Raw genomic sequence first — 18,802 nt, forward strand, 5'->3', positions numbered from 1 at the left:
GGAGTTGTTTGAGATTAGACAAAAATGACTTCTTTACTTTTTGGAAGCTTGTACCGCATTATTTCATCTCAACCACATTCAAGTGAATGAAATACCAGACACAGCATGGAAGGGTGTAGTTACCAGAATAGAATTTCTACTCCCAGACAAGCAATTTTGAAACCTTTTAAAAATTGAGCCATATTTATCATAAACTGGCAGTGTACGCTGGTCTATGATAACCAGGCAGGTCCACATTTTTGCACAAGTGGCATTTAAAAAGTTGCTAATGTGCAGTTTGCAACTTTTTCACACCACAAAAGTGGCGTATTTATCGGATACATCTGCCCCATAGCTGATTTCTGCATGTATTTTTATGACCAGGCAAGGTCATTTCTGTTATGCAGGGCTAGGTCTTCCTACTTAGTTGATTAGTTGGAATCCAAGCAGCATCGGCACACTTAACTTTATACCAGGGCTCTTCTCATCAATGGAGCAAGGGCATATCAAAGTGTAGGATGTCTCCCTATAAGGCCACCTATGTTCATTTTATGTGTTATTTTTACCCAAGGAATATGTCTTGGCCCACACCGAGATGCCAAATAACTTGGAAGCTGCTGAAGCTGCCATCAAGAAACAGGAAGACTTTATGACCACCATGGATGTCAGCGAGGAGAAAATCAATGCCGTTGTAGAGACTGGAAGGAGACTGGTCAACGATGAAAACATAAATTCTGATAAGATTGAAGAAAAGGTCGATTCAATTGACAGCAGGTGTGTATTTCCTTTGGTGCCTCAATGATAATGCCTGCTGCTCTGTTACGTTCTTAAAATCCCAGACGGTGGCTCTAATCGGCATTCCTGGCATTTTAGCTGGTGTCCTTTATGGAAGATAGAAGTCTTCACAAAATACTTTTGTCATGTGGTTCATGATTGCTAGCCTGTGCATAGCCCTGTTAAAGGGCTAAGAACTAGTATTTTCAATAAAATCAGTAGTCACCGATGCAAACATGCATTATACCATGCGCCATAAATGTTCGATGTGGGATTAAAGCTCCTGCTTCTACAGTCCAGCAGGAGCACATTGGGTGCTCAGCTGTCAGAGACAGCCGTGGACTGTAACGAGACCATAGAAGCGTTTTATAACTCCTTCTGTCTTCGCATTTGCAGCCTACATAGAGTTCAATGAGCACTATGTGGTGAATAGACGTAGTGGCTATGCTGCCGCTTCTATTGAATCCAGCGATCGCTCCGTCAGTGATTAATATAACTACAAGGGGTGTTTTGCCCTGTTACTGGGGTTCTAATGAGCTCATAGAGGCTTATGTAAAAATACATAAGTGAAAATTATATTTAATAAAGAAAAAAAAAACACTGCCCATGCCAAAACAAGCTGCCATCATAGCCGTTTTATTCACTTGTCTCAAAATGGCCACAACTAAATAGGGAACCCATGCTAATAATTTATTTTAGTGTGAATTTACACATATAAAGAACAAAACTGTAAATTCTTGTGCATATTATCCCTAATACAATGGGAAAAAGCATTTCTGTAAAAAGATATTAAAGTAGCCGTATATCACAAAAATGATAATGCTAGTCCAGAAAATAAAAGTTCTGGCCATTAAACCATGTGTACAACATCACTAAAAGTGTCTGGTCATTTAGGAGTTATGCAAATATGTTGCAGAATATTATACTGAGGATTTAGCTATCTGTCATTGAACATATAGAAGTCTGTAGCAGTCCTGCCCTGTTGTGTTTTAATGTATGTTTTGGGGTTTTCAAGGCATAAGAGAAATCGAGAAGCAGCAAACGACCTGTTGACACGTCTGAAGGACAACCTGGACATGCAGAAGTTTTTGCAGGATTGCCAAGAGGTATCTCGTACACATCCTTTACTTAAAGTAGTTTTCCAGACTCCCGATTTTGATGATCCTCAGGATACTGTAGGTCATTGATATCTGATTCCAGTCACTAGAATGGGACTGAGGTGCAGTAAACAGGCACAGCCCCTGCACTTTGAATGGACCTGTGCTTCCAGCTCCATTCAAAGTGCTAGGTCCAGCGCCAGAGGCTGCAGGGAACAGCTGGTCAGTGGAGGTACTGCACTGGTCCACATTTGCCAGTGGTGCTGTTGTTAGCTTATGGAAAGCATTTATGATTAATTATTAGGTCCATGTCACTGGAAAGTTAGCTTAATTCTTCAATGGTGACCATACCAAGGAAGAATTTACGTCACTGGTGACCATACCAAAGAGCACGGCTCCTTGCATGTTGATACTGAATATGCAGGATCTTTTGGCGACATAATGGGTTGTCCAAGATAAGGAAAACATGGATATTTTCTTCCAGAACCAGCTCCGCACCTGTCCAAGGGTTGTATCTGGTACTGCAGCCCCATTCCATTGATCTGAATGTGGCTGAGCTGCACCTGTGGACAGATGTGGCACTTTTTCTGGATGTAAGCATTCCTGTTTATATAATTTTTGGATAACCCCTTTATATATTAATGACCTATTTTCAGGATAATGCTGCGTTCACATCACCATTTTTTCCGTTCTTCTGATCTGTCAGAAGAACAAAAAATATGTTGTTTTGAGCATCCGTTTGTGTCAGTTCTGTCAGAGAGCAGTTAGTTATTTTTAAGAAGAGAAGTCGTCCCCCTTGCAGGACTTTTCTCCCATCAAACTTTATTTTCTGTTCTGACAGATCAGAAGAATGGAAAACAAAACAGTGGAGTGAACACAGCCTAAGTCAGCAGTATCAGACACTCCTAGCAGCTGTTTGCAGGGTCCTGTGGGGCTCAGGGGAGCGCTGCGTCCTGTTTCTTGGCCTGTGACGTCACATGGTCTTTCTGCAAGTCAGTCCTATTCAAGTGAATGGGATTGAGTTGCAGTACCAAGCACAGCCACTATACAACATACAGTGCGGTGCTTGGTTTTCTATAAAGAGGCCACAGCAATCATCCACGCTCCCCGGGTCCTTCATCGGACAGAGTGCTGGAAGTCAGACCCCCACTGTTGTGATGTTGAAGAACTCTCTTAAAGATAGGCCACCAGCATTGAATTTTCAGAAAACCTACTCAAGCTGATTTTGTCCAGTTCCAGTGTGATAGCTTAGTGTGTTTCCTTCTGCTTGGCTGACGTTCAGCTCCTTCCATGAGTGGCTGCCTCTGTCTGCGTGTTTTCCTTCTCGGGTATCCCGTGATATCTGTGCATCAATGATGTATGGAGGCTACGAGAAGCTTTCTATTTATTTATGAGCTCTGCTGTAGAATTGGGGAGGAGGGGGAGATCAAGCGCCTCTAACTCATGGAGGTGCAGATAACTAGGAGCCAACTCCTTGCATTTAGTTATGGGCTCTTTTTAATAACTTTTTGTATTACTTTTTATATTGTTAACCTAGAGTTATAATGTAGCATAAGAATGATAATCAGCAGCTCCTAAAAGAAACGGGCGTTTCTCCAGAAAGAGCTGGATGTGTCATCTATTGGATCCAAGATTAGTCTTTGCACATATCAAGTGTTCCATATGTTTTCATTTACTTGCCATTTTGATGTGTTCCAGATGTGGAGGCAGTAGACCAGGGTCTTTATTTACTTACTAGCATTGCGTGTACTTTATGAAAAATTACGTTTTCCCTGTCTTTCAGCTGTCCCTATGGATTAATGAGAAAATGCTCACTGCTCGAGATATGTCTTACGACGAGGCCAGAAACTTGCATAGTAAATGGCTGAAGCATCAAGCTTTTATGGCAGAACTGGCTTCCAACAAAGAATGGCTTGACAAAATAGAAAAGGTAACGCACTTCAAATGCTGGTTTAAACAAGTTCAGTTTAAGGCCTATTGCACACGACCGTATGTCTTTTTCAGTGTTTTGCGGTCCGTTTTAAACGGATCCGTTGTTCCGTTTTTTGTTTCCGTTGTGTTTCCGTTTCCGTTCCGTTTTTCCGTTCCGTTTTTCCGTATGGCAAATACAGTATACAGTAATTTCATAGAAAAAAATGGGCTGGGCATAACATTTTCAATAGATGGATCCGCAAAAAACGGAACGGATACGGAAGACATACGGATGCACTTCCGTATGCATTCCGTTTTTTGCGGACCCATAGACTTTAATGGAGCCACGGAACGTGATTTGCGGCCAAATATAGGACATGTTCTATGTTAAAACGGAACGGAAAAACGGAAACGGAATGCATACGGAGTACATTCCGTTTTTTTTGCGGACCCATTGAAATCAATGGTTCCGTATACGGACCGTATACGGACCGCAAAAAACGGCCAGTAAACGGGAAAAAAAAACGGCCGTGTGAAAGAGGCCTAAACCAGGGGCATCTGGTCTGTGTATTAGCTGTCTTTCACATACGCTTCCATCTGTAAGAGAACTCTGTACATTACTTCACATTGATCTTCAGAAGATCTTATCAGCAGAGATCAGATGGCTCCCTGCTGTGACGTCACAGCCACCAAACCTCCTCCTCCATACATTTTCAATACATCTGTAATCTTTTGCATTTAACAGACAGTTTTGTGTCTCTCTTGATGCCTTAGTGTACGACCTCACATGGTGTGAATATTGCGGATTCTCAACAGCGTAATTATGTGTGGAAAATAATTTATGGTACTAGCAAAGTGGATGAGATTTTAAAACTCTCATCTTCACAGTGTGAATTGACTGTAATAGTCTAAAATTATGTTAGCATTTGTGCTATATAGGTTTCTATTATAAGGCACATACAAGCATGTGTGGGCACAACTAAGGAAATGTCATCATGAGGCCAAACAAAACAAAACAAAAAAAATTGTATATTTTTACGCTATGTTTTTCAAGCCCAGTAGTGACCGTTATCTTGCTGGGGAGGCTACTGGGACCATAGAAACATAGAATGTGTCGGCAGATAAGAACCATTTGGCCCATCTAGTCTGGCCAATATACTAAATACTATGGATAGCCCCTGGCCCTATCTTATATGAAGGATGGCCTTATGCCTATCCCATGCATGCTTAAACCCCTTCACTGTATTTGCAGCTACCACTTCTGCAGGAAGGCTTTTCCATGCATCCACTACTCTCTCAGCGTCCCAGCGCTCCCAGTGTCATGATCAGAGTAATATATGCACAGGCAGAATTTACTTCTGATACATCATTGTTACAGGCTTGTCTATGTTCATGGTAGGTTTTTGTAGATGTGGATGACCACCATATCTATGCTCTTTTTAAATATCAGAGAATTCCACTGAACGCTTTTCTGTGAATTTCTTGCTGTTTCTTAGGACGGAAATCAGCTTATTTCAGAGAAGCCAGAAACTGAAGCCATAGTGAGGGAGAAGATGACAACCCTAAAAACAATGTGGCAAGAACTGGAGTCCACCACCCAGACAAAGGCCCAGACACTTTTTGATGCCAACAAAGCTGAACTTTTTACCCAGAGCTGTGCAGATTTGGACAAGTGGCTCCACGGCTTGGAGAGTCAGATTCATTCTGATGATTATGGAAAGGATCTTACCAGCGTCAATATCCTGTTGAAGAAACAGCAGGTGAGTGAGGGCCTGATTGATGGTGATTTTTAATGACCTGGACCAAAAAGCTCAATAAGACATTGGGAAAAACCTACCTTGTTTTTAGAGATCTTGATTTGTCAACCTTTTTGGCAGACATTCAGCATATACCTGAAGAGTGTCCTTTTGGCATATGCAAGGTGCGGGTATGCTTCAGCATCGTATTTTTTTCGCTGCTAGACTTCTTATGCAGAGGGGCATATGGACAAAGAGAAAGGAGATTGGCATCGGTAAATGGGGTTGGCATGCCATCAAGTTTAATATACCATACATAGTATACTGTTACGAAGAAATAAAATAAATTGTGCACAGCCAAAATGTATCAAAAATACTCAAACTTTATTAGACAAAAAAATCATAAAAACACAGGGTTAAGTTTAAAAAAACATTTGAAAACACACACCAGAGTACCAGGAGCCAGAAAAGGGGTCCTGTATACCTCAGTTAGACCCAGGAGATATTTACACCGTAAGTCAGGTGTAAATTCATGCAAAAACAAACCATGAGAAATATATCTTACCAATCTATAACTCGAGTGGTGTGCCCATAAATATGAAAAGCCAGCTTCATTGGTAAAATAATCCCAAGAGTAAAAAATGATTATGGAGAAAATTCTTTATTATTATGGAAAAAATGAGAAAATGAATTATTGGGCAATAAACCAAGTCTTAAGGACTGATATCAGAGAGATCTGACCCCGTTATCTGAAGGAAGGAACCCCATGTTTATTGCTGCCAGCCCAGATAAAGCATGAGGTGGCTGCGATATTCATGGAGGCCGCAACGTGTCAGCCCCTTATTTATTGTTGGATCTTTGTTAGCTCCAATAGGAGACCGCTGTGTCGTGAGAAATCTGTTCATGCTAAACGTTTCATACCTTCAGTAATTATATATCGTGAAGCATTATGTATTCAAAATAACCTTAAGAAAGAATATTAGAATGCCTTAGAATATCAGGATGGCTGTAGGCGCTTGTATGGAATCTGAACAAGAAAGTGTATGGGCTTGGATTAGCAGAGCACTCATTTTGGCAGCAGGGGGCTTTAGTGAAATGCAGCACAAAATAATGAGCAAGGTAAGTAACTGGGGTGTGCAATATATTTAATCCATTTCCAGCCTGAGGAGACCAGTTCACATTACCGAACCATGCAGGAGTCGGGGCTGTAATTGAATGCAGTTATTGTGTCTGGTTGGGTGACCTTTTCTTCATCTAGCACAGAACATCCTCTGTGCTCTTTTAATGGAAGGAAGATGGGAGGGGGTTTGTTTTCTCCCTTTTTTTTTTTTTTTTTTTGGGTCAGTTTTTTGTCTGCAAGGCTTTGTTCACACTGGTGTTTAATGACCTCAGCAAATATGGAAGCCTTGACATCCGCATTTAAAGTCCATGGGGTCGACCAGAGTCTCTTTGGATCTGTATGAGAACATATCCATCACCGCATTTTTGTTTCTGCTCTGAATAGAAGCCATAAAGCTAGTGTGAACAATGCTTAAAGGGGTACTCCGGTTGTTAGACGTTATCCCCTATCTACAGGATAGGAGCGATAACTATTAGATCAGTTGGGGTCCTAACACTGGGACCCTCACAAGAACAGGGGCTCGTACCCCCTGCAGCCCCACTGAATTGAGATAGAGGAGCGCTGTCCTCAGCCAGAACTCCCATAGCATGTGCGACCAGCCGCTCCGTTCATTACAGGGGTATGGGGCCCGCGTTCTTGTGATCGGTGGGGGTCCCAGCGGTAGGAACCCACAGGATAGGGGATAACTGAATACTCACTTTGAGTATGTTCACGTGTCAAATTTCAGCACCGATTCCGCTCCTAAATCTTAGTGAAATCTGCAACCCGTGAATGTGGATTTCCAGAAAATCTCCATAACTACTTCCTGCTTTGCGGCAGAAAAATATCAGCTGTAGAAATAAGTTGCTTGTCGCCTATTTCAGATGGGAAATCTATAGGTTTAGCCCTATTGAGTGACCGTGGATCTGCTGCATGCACAGTGGCACATCCACAACAAAAAGGCAAGAGTACATGCAGCCTCGGCTTTCTCTTGTGGATAAACTAGTTGGGTTTTAAAGGGGTTTTCCAAGATTTGGATATTGATGACTTGCCCTACGGTTAAGTTACAATGTCAGATCTGTAGTAGACCAACACCCTAGGCCCCAACTGGCAGTCACTGGTGCCAGGAACTATAGAGTGAATAGAGCTGGAAGCAGAAAGCTCAGTCCACCATGTAGTTTCCAGAGCTGAGCTGAAGTACACTGGAACGGCCACTACATACTGGACGGAGCTTTCTGCATCCGTTTCCATCCACTTTCTAGTTTCTGGCCCTGGCGGCTGATCGGTGGCACTATATTGTTTATAGTCTTTTTTTTTTTGGGAGGTGATTCCATTGCTTATAATTTGCAATGCCGAAATCCTTCTGAACACCCTAATATGACACGTCCTGCAGGCCGCTGGTGCCGGCTGTAACACACTGCTCAGATACCATGCTAGCTTTTATTTTTTACACGCTTTTCGAAATCCTTTTTTGAGGCTCAATGGTAACTCTGTACAAAGCCCCAAGAGTGAGTAAAGTGACTTTATCCATTAGTTTATAAGCCATTTATAAGAGCCAGAAAGCCCAGAACAAAGGAGGGAATGTGTCAACAGCTCGGAGCTCCTACACAGCCCCTGCCGGCCGCAGACTCGCAGCCGCTTCTGTGTGCACATTTATTGTTATGGCGGAATGTGATCTTTGAAATGTCAGATATTAAAAGGATTTGAGACACTGAGCGACTACTGTATGCTGGAAATAAGGAATTAACAGATTTGATTTTCCCCTCTCGCTCTTTATGGCTCTGTTTCCCTGGGCACAGTGTTATATTTAGCTGGAGACAGATCCGTCCTGCATGGATCCGACCCATAAAGGCTTCAGCCCCTCTGGGACAAAGGCTCAATGTTACATTGAAATTGTGTGTACAAGGCATTAGGCTGGTTTACTGAATACAGTACATACAGATATCCAATGTGTATCTATATTCACTGATGCATTCTTTATATACCTTTCATGAAATAAAACTATATTCACAGGAAGCTTTTTGATTTTGTATGTGCTCAGGTAAAAGTACTCTGCCCTTATAATTCTCATGGACTGTTATATATCGCAGTATAATCAGAAATAAATGGTAGGTCATTTCATAGTAGCTCCAAACAAAAATGTGTATTAAAGGGGTTGTGCCAACATTACCGTAAATGCTATTTTAATACAAATTAGCGCGAAAAACTGCTCCAGTTGTGAGATCTTCTCTTTACTTCATTATAATGGCACCCCCTGGTGTTCAGTCTGTATAGTGACGTCCATGTCCATCTACTGAGGTGGTCGCACATGCTCAGTTCCATCCTTCAACTGCCACCATCCATATCTACTGTTAGAGGCTGTGACAGTTACCGGAAGAGAGCTGCAGCAGAATGGACACGCTCCTCTGAGAAAGGAGACATCCCTGAACTGCCAGCTTTAAAGGGAACCTATCAGTAGATGTATGCAGTCCTAATAATTTTACCATAAAATACTTATAATGAAGTATGATTATTCCATAACACTGTGGCATAGAAAGCAGATTAAAAGGACAGGCATGGGGAGAAGTGTCCATTCGGTGGCTCCCCTCCAGTTTCTCCCTGCCCAGCTCAGCTTGATTGACAGGTTTCTCCCTATACACAAACGCTTCTTCCTGTGCCCGACCCTTTTTAAAACACACCGCTATTTCATTCAAACTTCTCATTGTGGTTGTGCAGTAAGGAGGAAGGGGTACCCTAGGGTGTTTCTTTTTCCAAAGATGTGATTTTCATATGACTTTGCTTACGCCGCGAGACTCAGTGATGTAAAAGATATATATGCCAAATTTCAAGAAGATTGGATAATATTTAGGGGTTGCTCACATTGATCACTTTTATTACTACTCTCACTCATGTACCTAGGAGGTTGGTCTAAAAACAACTTCAGTTTCAGGATCCCTGGGGCTCTGCATCAAGCAAGGTGGATGGCAGAGGCAATATATGCACTTAAAATTGTCCTCTTCACTAAACAGTTGAATATTCCTCAACGAGAATTGAAAGGAATGAAACGGGTTGCACATTTTGTCAGACTCATATATGTTCGCTTTTGGCACGAGGCAATAGTCGATGGGCTCCAAAGAATGATTTGGATATGCTACAGCTTCTGAGCACTTACCCAGATGCAGACGTAAAATAAGTGCTCTCACAGTTGCTAAGAGACACTTTTGGTATCTGTCAGAAACAAACGTAGGATTGACTTTTTTTGGACGACCGTATTACTCAGGCTGTTAAGGAAAATATGACTAAAAATTTAGAAACCAAACCTGCAAAGAAAAAGGAAATGAAATACTTAGAGGGTAAAAACCTAGTTTTTGAATGAAAAGACCTGAGCCATTTCATTACTAATAAAACAAAGACGTTCTTTGAATTGTTTGGGATCCACGACGTGACAGAATACTGCAGTGATTCTCTAAGAAGCCATGTGGCCTCTTAAGATGGTCAGTGTAAGGTGGTCAATGTTACCGCAGAAAGAGGAATTGCTCTGATAAAAAGTTTAACGAATCGGTCAGGGACGAACAACAAAAACAATTCTTGTTGAGGGTAGTCGAGCGTCACAGAAAAGTCGTCACCAAGCTAACAAAAGAAGGGATTGCATCGTTCAAAGTTGAATAATATAACACGTTTTGCCTATCATACTACCTATTAATCTTAGTGTCTAGTTTTAATATTATTTTAAGTTTGTGATTTGTAGTTTTCCCAATAAAAGTAATTAACATTGAAAAATCATATTTTTTGCCTACTTTTACAAAACTGATCAAAGTGTGCAACCTCTAAATATTATCCAATCTTCTCAAAAAATTTCCATATATATCTTTGACATCACTGAGACTCGGGGCGTAAGCAAAGTCTGCAAAAATTTAAATTTTTTTTATTTTTTTTTTCATTACAAAATGAAACACCCTAGGGTACCCCTTCTACAGTGATTGATCAGGGTCTCTGTAAAGTGGCTGCTAGCGATCAGGCACATAAGATAAATGATATCAATTGTTCAGCAACCCCTTTTAAGGCTGAGTTCCCACGGGCGTTGCGGGAAAATGTGCGGGTGCGTTGCGGGAACACGCACGATTTTTCCGCACGAGTGCAAAACATTGTAATGCGTTTTGCACTCGCGTGAGAAAAATCGCGCATGTTTGGTACCCAAACCCGAACTTCTTCACAGAAGTCCGGGCTTGGGATCGGTGTTCTGTAGATTGTATTATTTTCCCTTATAACATGGTTATAAGGGAAAATAATAGCATTCTGAATACAGAATGCATAGTAAAATAGCGCTGGAGGGGTTAAAAAAAAACAAATTTAACTCACCTTAATCCACTTGATCGCGGAGCCGGCATCTCCTTCTGTCTTCATCTTAGCTGTGTGGAGCAACAGGACCTGTGGTGACGTCACTCTGGTCACACGATCCATCACCATGGTAAAAGATCATGTGATGACCGGAGTAAAGTCACCACAGATCCTGTTGCTCCACACAGCTAAGATGAAGACAGAAGGAGATGGCGACTCCGCGATCAAGTGGATTAAGGTGAGTTAAATAATTTTTTTCTTTTTTTTAACCCCTCCAGCGCTATTTTACTATGCATTCTGTATTCAGAATGCTATTATTTTCCCTTATAACCATGCTATAAGGGAAAATAATAATGATCGGGTCTCCATCCCGATCGTCTCCTAGCAACAGTGCGTGAAAATCGCACCGCATCCGCACTTGCTTGCGGATGCTTGCGATTTTCGCGCAACCCCATTCACTTCTATGGGGCCTGCGTTGCGTGAAAAACGCAGAATATAGAGCATGCTGCGATTTTTCACGCAACGCACAAGTGATGCGTGAAAATCACCGCTCATGTGAACAGCCCCATAGAAATGAATGGGTCGGTATTCAGTGCGGGTGCAATGCGTTCAACTCACGCATGGCATCCGCGTGGAATACTCGCCCGTGTGAACTCAGCCTAAGATGGCCATTGTTGCGAATTGTGTATGATGGGGAGACCCTCTTTCTTTGCAGAGGGGAAACGGTTTGAACTTTAGTCTATTTATGGAAATATGAATAATTTAAATTCAACAGCGCCATGTTTGATAATTTAGCACTAAGTGGATAAGAATATAATCAAGACCTTTAAGCTCTAGGCAAGCATGGTGTCTGAAGCAGAGATTTCTTGCTGTCAGTGGGTGGTCCCAAGTTAAAGAGTGGTACAAATTTAAAAACCGAGAAATAGGAATATTACAAGTGCAATGAGACAGTGTAATGACTAAATGATTTTTATACATTTTGTTTTTGTAGATGCTAGAAAATCAGATGGATGTCCGTAAGAAGGAGGTAGAAGAACTTCGGAGCCAAGCGCAAGCCCTCAGCCAGGAGGGAAAAAGCCCTGATGAAGTGGACGGCCAGCGTGTGGTAGTGGAGCATAGATTTGTAGAGCTGCTTGCACCCTTAAATGAAAGGAAAAAGTACCTCTTGGCTTCTAAAGAGATCCATCAGTTTAATCGAGATGTGGAGGATGAAATTGTAAGTGAATGGAAACCTTTGCTGATGCTGCTTTCCTCAAGTCTCACTCAAGGACGTGTAGATAATTTGTGTTCTCGGTACTTATCGTTTTGGAAAACTTTTAAAGTTTTCATTGGGAGGCCCCAGTTTCTGAGACTCCGGCTAATTGCAAAAGTGAAGCCCAACTTCCTCTGGTCAACTTTCTTCAGAGGCCAGAGCAAGTTGGGGTCATGGAAATACTTTACGTCCGTGCACCAGCTCTCCGAGGGTGTAGAGCTTGATAAAAACTGAAGGTTCACAGAGCTCAGCTGAAGGCTTCTACGTCTTCGTAAATGACAGCTACACTTCTGGTGCTCTGTTTTCTGTCATGGAGTATCTGTTCCTTTCTTTAGAGAAATAATGTGGTTTTGTCTATTTTCAGCTATGGGTTGAGGAGAGAATGCCTATTGCAACATCCACTGACCACGGACACAACCTCCAGACTGTGCAGCTGCTAATGAAGAAGAATCAGGTTTGTATGGTCAGCTCTGAAAAGCTCTCTCTACTTGTGTGGCATCAGATAGGCAGAAATGTATAATAGTAGGAAAGAGAATAATCCCTTGGAGTGAAGATCTTGCTGGACTTTTTTTTTTTTTTTTAAAGCTTTAAGAATGTTTAACTAAAAAGCATGATTGGTCTTATGCCTTATGGATATCTTTCTTTACTCTGGATCAATAGGGGGAAACAATTCTGAAATGTACCCCTTCCTCTTCCTTTCATCCACATCCTCTCCCCAGTTCAGTCGAATGGATTTATGTCTTTTTTCCAACTATACTAACTCTGTAATATCACACAGCTCCAGGATAGCGGAAGCTAGTAAAATTGTCTAGAGTACATTTCTTCCTCCTCTCTTGATGCAGCCTAGCCCATTGAAATGGATAAATCACAATCCACGAAAAATGCATCTCCTCTTCTTGCAGCGTTCCTGCTGTGGAATGTGATTTGCGTCATTTCCTTCCTCACTAAAATAGTGACTACACTCTGATGTAAACAGCAGTAAGAGGGTCCTAGATGAGGAGCTGTTCTCAGTATCTTGCTGCTTCCTAGTCCCGTTTCCTTTCATATAGATCTGCTAGTTGTTATGAACAGACAGAATCCAAAGTAGATTTTCTTCTTTTAGGGGTCAGATTAAAGGGATATACCAGGACTTTAGATATTGATAACCTAACCTCAGTATAGGTAATCATTATCAGATTGGTGAAGAGTCCGATACCTACTGTAGCTCCTCCACCAGTCAGCTGATTCAGGCAGGCTCTGAAACTATACAGTGTACAGAGCTGGAAGCGGAAAGCTCCCTATACAGTGTCGTAGGCCCTGAAGCTCAGCTCAGCTCCCTAGTTGCAGTACGCTGGCCACGGAAACTACACAGTGGACAGAGCCTTCTGCTTCCACTCTATACACTGTGCAGTTTTTGTACATAAGTCAATATCTGTAGCCCAGACAACACTTTTAATAATGAATTAAATATGGTGAAAACACAATTTTGCCTGATCTCAGGCCCTATGCACGCTTACCTTTTTTTATATTTATGGTGACTGATATGACGTACTTGTTTTGTAACAGATCCAGATTTATTTGAGGTGCAAATCGCATAAATTCTCCACCATATTTCTAACAGTGTGTCTGAAATTGTAAGCCCTACTGGGGACACGGACTGTGGGAAATGGTGACAGTCTTTGTATAGTGCTGTGGACTATGCTGACACTATATAAGAGGCAGGAAATAATACACTGAAATGGACAGGACAGAATGGAACCTCCATGTGAGCATAGTCTTATTGTGCCTCTTCTGTTAATGGCCCTAAAAAATCATAGATTGGTCTATTATGCATTATTATATTTTCTGAGCAATAGCAAACATTTGAAAGAATATTACCTTTCGTATCTCTAGTAGGGACCTCTTAGCAGGGACCTATTAATTGCTCATTTTGTGTCATGCTATAAGCCTGTAGTAGAATTAGTGATGCGCTTATTTGGGGATTTTATAGTGGGGTTTAACCTATTGGGAATGTGTGTTTTAAACAGACTCTTCAGAAGGAGATCCAAGGGCACCAGCATCGCTATGAAGATATCTTTGAAAGGAGCGAGAATATCTTGGAAGACTATACCCTTAATGCAGAGCCAATCCAGCAGCGGCTTGCGGATCTTCAGGCTCTATGGAACCAGCTGATTGAAGAAACCGAGAAGAGACATAGGCGGCTGGAAGAGTCGCACAGGGCTCAGCAATACTACTTCGATGCTGCTGAGGCAGAGGCCTGGATGAGCGAGCAAGAGCTTTATATGATGTCTGAAGAGAAAGCAAAGGTGACTAAGATTATGGCTTAATTTTTAGGGTGAAAGAGGGAAATATTGGTAAAAAATTTTTTTTAATCTCTTCCTGTCCGCTGCTGCGGTCTATGGTCTTTGCAGTGAACGGGAAGCTGTTATTCCTGTGCAAATCAGCTCCCAAGTGCCCAGATGTGCAGGCTTTTCTTTTCAAAATTTACAAGCCTCTGCCTTTCTCAGATACCTGCTCCTCCCCTAACCTCCCAAGGCTTCCTCTCCTGACATCAGAGATGCTGCTCCAAATCTCATGCAGGCGCCCTCTGCTGCGCCTCCAGCGCCTGCTCACTACATTCCTTTTTGTGAGCTATTGCCTCACCGGCTGTGCAGAACATATCCCTGAGGCAGTAGCCCACAAAAGAAAATGCAGTGTGGTGGTGCCAGAAGAGATTTGGAGATACATCAGCGGAGGAAACCTTGGGATATTAGAGGAGGAGCAGATATTGGAGAATGACGACAGGCGTGGGCACTTTAAGAAAAAAAAGTCTGTTTAGCTGGGCACTTGGGAGCTGATTTGCATAGTGGGTTTGAAAATAATTTTCCTGGGCTTTCAGTGACCACCAAAATGTCATACAGGTATGTTTAGATTTCTTTTATCACATGCTGATAGCCATTGCTGGTAGTTTAAAGGTTTGTTACAGACTCTCTTTAAGAAAACATCTGTTTCTCTCTATACTTGCTGTTCTCTTATATGCAACATGCATTTTAGAAGGAAAAAAAATTATACATCTCAGAGACATGCAGTGGGCATCAATTCCAAAAATGAAGGCTCTGCTATGTTTATGATCTTCACTTCAGAGCTGAAGGTTGTTCAAAAACGAACTTTCCATCCCCACACATATCAAGTTCCTGCTGACCCCAGGTATTTACTTGCAGGATGAACAGAGTGCTGTGTCGATGCTGAAGAAGCACCAAATACTGGAGCAGGCGGTGGAGGATTATGCAGAGACCGTGCACCAGCTTTCCAAAACGAGCAGGGCTTTGGTGGCAGATGGACATCCGGAAAGGTTAGCGGTCATTCTTGTCTGGGTGGTGTTGTATATGTGACTGCAGGATCAATTACTTCACCGTGGTTAACCTTATCTTCTGTCCATATCTTCCCACCCAATATATTTGGGGTGCAGTGAGCGCATCAGCATGCGTCAGTCGCAAGTGGATAAACTTTATGCAGGTCTGAAAGACTTGTCTGAAGAGAGGAGAGGAAAACTGGATGAGCGACACAGGCTGTTCCAGCTCAACCGCGAGGTGGATGATCTGGAGCAATGGATTGCGGAGAGGGAAGTTGTTGCAGGTTCCCATGAATTGGGTCAAGACTACGAACATGTTACAGTAAGTAATCTGCATAAATTCATATAACCTTCCTTTATGTAACCTTTGGCACCTTGATGAGGTCTTATCTTATATTAGAAGTTTCGCGAACATTACGTTTTTACACAAAACAGAATAGATTGTTGTGGATTAAAGGGGTTGCCTAGAGCTGCAAAAACATGGCTGACTTCTTCCAGAAATGCAACTTGGCTGATTTGTGGCCACGATGTGGTCATCCATTAGTTTAGAAGATTGTTCAGGAGAGCAGAGAGAGGGGCTGGAGACTGAGGCAGTCTGACAGAACAGCCTTCTGCAGCTTGCTAATTATTGGGATAGATGCAGGCTGCAGAATACAGACTGTCAGAAGTTTTTACTAAGAACCTGTCACAATAATCATTTGAACTAAAGGTGACCACATCCTTTAAATGTATAAACTGAACAGACCATTTTGTTATTTTTCATATTAGTGCTAATACAGCAGCAAATATGAGCTTTGTTGCCCTCAGGAACCAGTCAGATCTTAGCTTTCATTTTTCCAGAGCTGTTTAAGAAATGAAAGTTGAGAGCTGATTGGTTGCAGTGGGCAACAGACAGTCTTACGATTAGACCGTTTTGATAAAAGAGGTCCATTCTCTTGCGTTATGGATTCCATTACCGTGGACCATAACACAATTCTATGACTGAATGCATAATGGAATGCGTCATAATTGAAGTTTATGTCCTGCATAACGGAAATGGAACGGATCTGTTTTGCAGCACGTAGACTTCTATTATGACTTAATGAATAATGGAACGCCTCTAAGGGCCTTCATAGAATTGGTTATGGTCCGTGGTAACGGAATCCATAACACAATTCTGCTTTTACCACCAAACGAAGCGTAAACGAGTTTCAGAATATGAAATTTGCTCATCTCGAACTATAACAAGTGAACTTTATTTTGTTTTTGTTTTTTGCAGATGTTACAGGAAAGGTTCAGGGAGTTTGCACGTGATACTGGCCACATTGGGCAGGAAAGGGTGGATACTGTCAATCACATGGCCGACGACCTTATAAATTCAGGACATTCCGATGCTGCCACTATAGCAGAATGGAAGGATGGTCTCAATGAGGCCTGGGCAGACCTGCTTGAACTCATTGATACCAGAACACAGATACTGGCTGCCTCATATGAACTGCATAAATTCTATCACGATGCTAAAGAGATCTTCGGTCGAATACAGGATAAGCATAAGAAGCTTCCGGAGGAGCTCGGGAGGGATCAGAACACAGTAGAAACACTACAGAGGATGCACACAACCTTCGAACATGACATCCAGGCCTTGGGCACACAGGTATGACCTGGAGCACCATTCTCCGATATTTTTGCGTGATTTCAATTGGCTGCGATTTGAATAGTCAGCTCAGACATATTATGATTACTTAGACTTTATATGTGTATATTTAATAATAATAACCCATCATGATTATTTCTTCTCCATTCATGTCTAAAGCTAAATCCAGACCTCAGAAGACTTCCTGTTACTGAGTGCAGTGCATTGTGGCACTCACATGTTAGATCACATGTCTGACGTTGGTACTGAGAATTTTTTGTTGATTTCATAGCATTTTAAGGTCCGAGCCTGTGGATTTTCCAAAACTCTGCCTAGCAATCCGAAGATCACCACTGGTTTTGCTTCTGAAGCTGTGACTGGTCATTCATTATTCTAGTATAGTATTGCACGCTGGGGGTTGTAGTAGACTGGCTGAGTACACAGAACCGCTGTTTTAGTCGCTCCCAGCTGTGGCGAATAAATGAAGGTCCTGAGCAGAAGCAAATCCAGGCAAAAATAAAAGATTGTATTAGTGGGATCCATCTTCTCAGTACACTTCCAAAACTAATGGACTACAGGATGTACGTTACTGGAAATGGTTTTCTGGAAATGAAATATTGATGATCTGTCGGGTTTCGACTGCCGTCATTGCTGCCGGTAAACTATTTTAAGATGCTGCAGTACTTGGAGTAGAGCTGCAGCCTCTTCTTAGATAGTCAAGCAGTGAGATGTACATTGTATAGTGACTGTGATTAGTATCACAGATCAGTGCCACTCACCTGAATGAAACAGAGTTGCAAAAAGATTGTGTGACCGATGGACATGATGTCACATGCCGAGCAAGAAGCTGCAACACCCTACCAAGCGCCTCTGCCCGTTCCAACATCTGATTGGTGGAGGTTGGAATCTTACCCATCAGACATTGAAGACCTATTCTGAGGATAAATGATCAGTATTTAAAGCCACCCTGATTTAAAGCCACCCTGATTTGAGCATCGGAGCATTTCATGCTCCGATGCTCTCCTTTGCTCTGCACTCAGGCCAAGGGCTTATTTGTTTATATTTTTATACTGCTAGGTGGAAGCTTCCGCCTAGCATTGTTGCCGGTGACGTCACCAGCACTGATGGGCGGGCTTTAGCACTTCCCTAGCCGTTTTACAGAAAGCCTCCGCCTAGCTTACCCATGGAGAGCCCGGTATGTCACCGGATCTCCAGAAAAAGTCTTTTCCCTGCGCGATTCAGGGCAAATGAGAGCATTGGAGCTTGAAATACTCCGATACTCATATCATTGGGGCTGCCTGGATGAAAATGGGGATATGTCCAGGTTTAGCTCTGAACCTGGACAGCCCCTTTAACTACCAAAAACCCCTTTAAAACAGAAGTCCATATGCTATTACAATATTTGCTTTCATAGAGACAGTACATTTCTTAACTCCAGCCCATATTAAGGTTGTTCCTTTGACTTTCAGGTGAGACAACTGCAAGAAGATGCAACACGACTGCAGGCCGCTTATGCAGGAGATAAAGCTGATGATATCCAGAAAAGGGAGAGTGAAGTTCTGGAGGCCTGGAAGGCATTGCTGGATGCATGTGAGGGACGGCGGCTCAGGCTGGTGGACACAGGAGATAAATTCCGGTTCTTTAGCATGGTTCGTGACCTCATGCTCTGGATGGAAGATGTCATTCGCCAGATTGAAGCTCAAGAGAAGCCAAGG

At 42.3% G+C, this 18,802-nt stretch overlaps 1 protein-coding gene across 3 annotated transcripts in view; it reads left to right on the top strand.

Annotated features, from left to right (window-relative positions):
- SPTBN1 (spectrin beta, non-erythrocytic 1) overlaps positions 1 to 18,802 on the top strand; it is a 184,297-nt gene that overhangs the window by 143,210 nt on the left and 22,285 nt on the right. For all 3 annotated transcript variants that reach the window (XM_040429744.1, XM_040429745.1, XM_040429746.1), the window contains 11 exons: positions 551 to 753; positions 1,769 to 1,859; positions 3,634 to 3,780; positions 5,258 to 5,521; positions 11,905 to 12,129; positions 12,530 to 12,619; positions 14,172 to 14,450; positions 15,345 to 15,475; positions 15,593 to 15,797; positions 16,734 to 17,108; positions 18,557 to 18,801. In XM_040429744.1, the coding sequence (XP_040285678.1) occupies positions 551 to 753; positions 1,769 to 1,859; positions 3,634 to 3,780; positions 5,258 to 5,521; positions 11,905 to 12,129; positions 12,530 to 12,619; positions 14,172 to 14,450; positions 15,345 to 15,475; positions 15,593 to 15,797; positions 16,734 to 17,108; positions 18,557 to 18,801 (2,255 nt within the window). The remainder of the gene's footprint in view (positions 1 to 550; positions 754 to 1,768; positions 1,860 to 3,633; positions 3,781 to 5,257; positions 5,522 to 11,904; positions 12,130 to 12,529; positions 12,620 to 14,171; positions 14,451 to 15,344; positions 15,476 to 15,592; positions 15,798 to 16,733; positions 17,109 to 18,556; position 18,802) is intronic.

The sequence above is a fragment of the Bufo bufo genome, chromosome 4 (genome assembly GCF_905171765.1).
Source record: "Bufo bufo chromosome 4, aBufBuf1.1, whole genome shotgun sequence".
Lineage (NCBI taxonomy): Eukaryota > Metazoa > Chordata > Amphibia > Anura > Bufonidae > Bufo > Bufo bufo.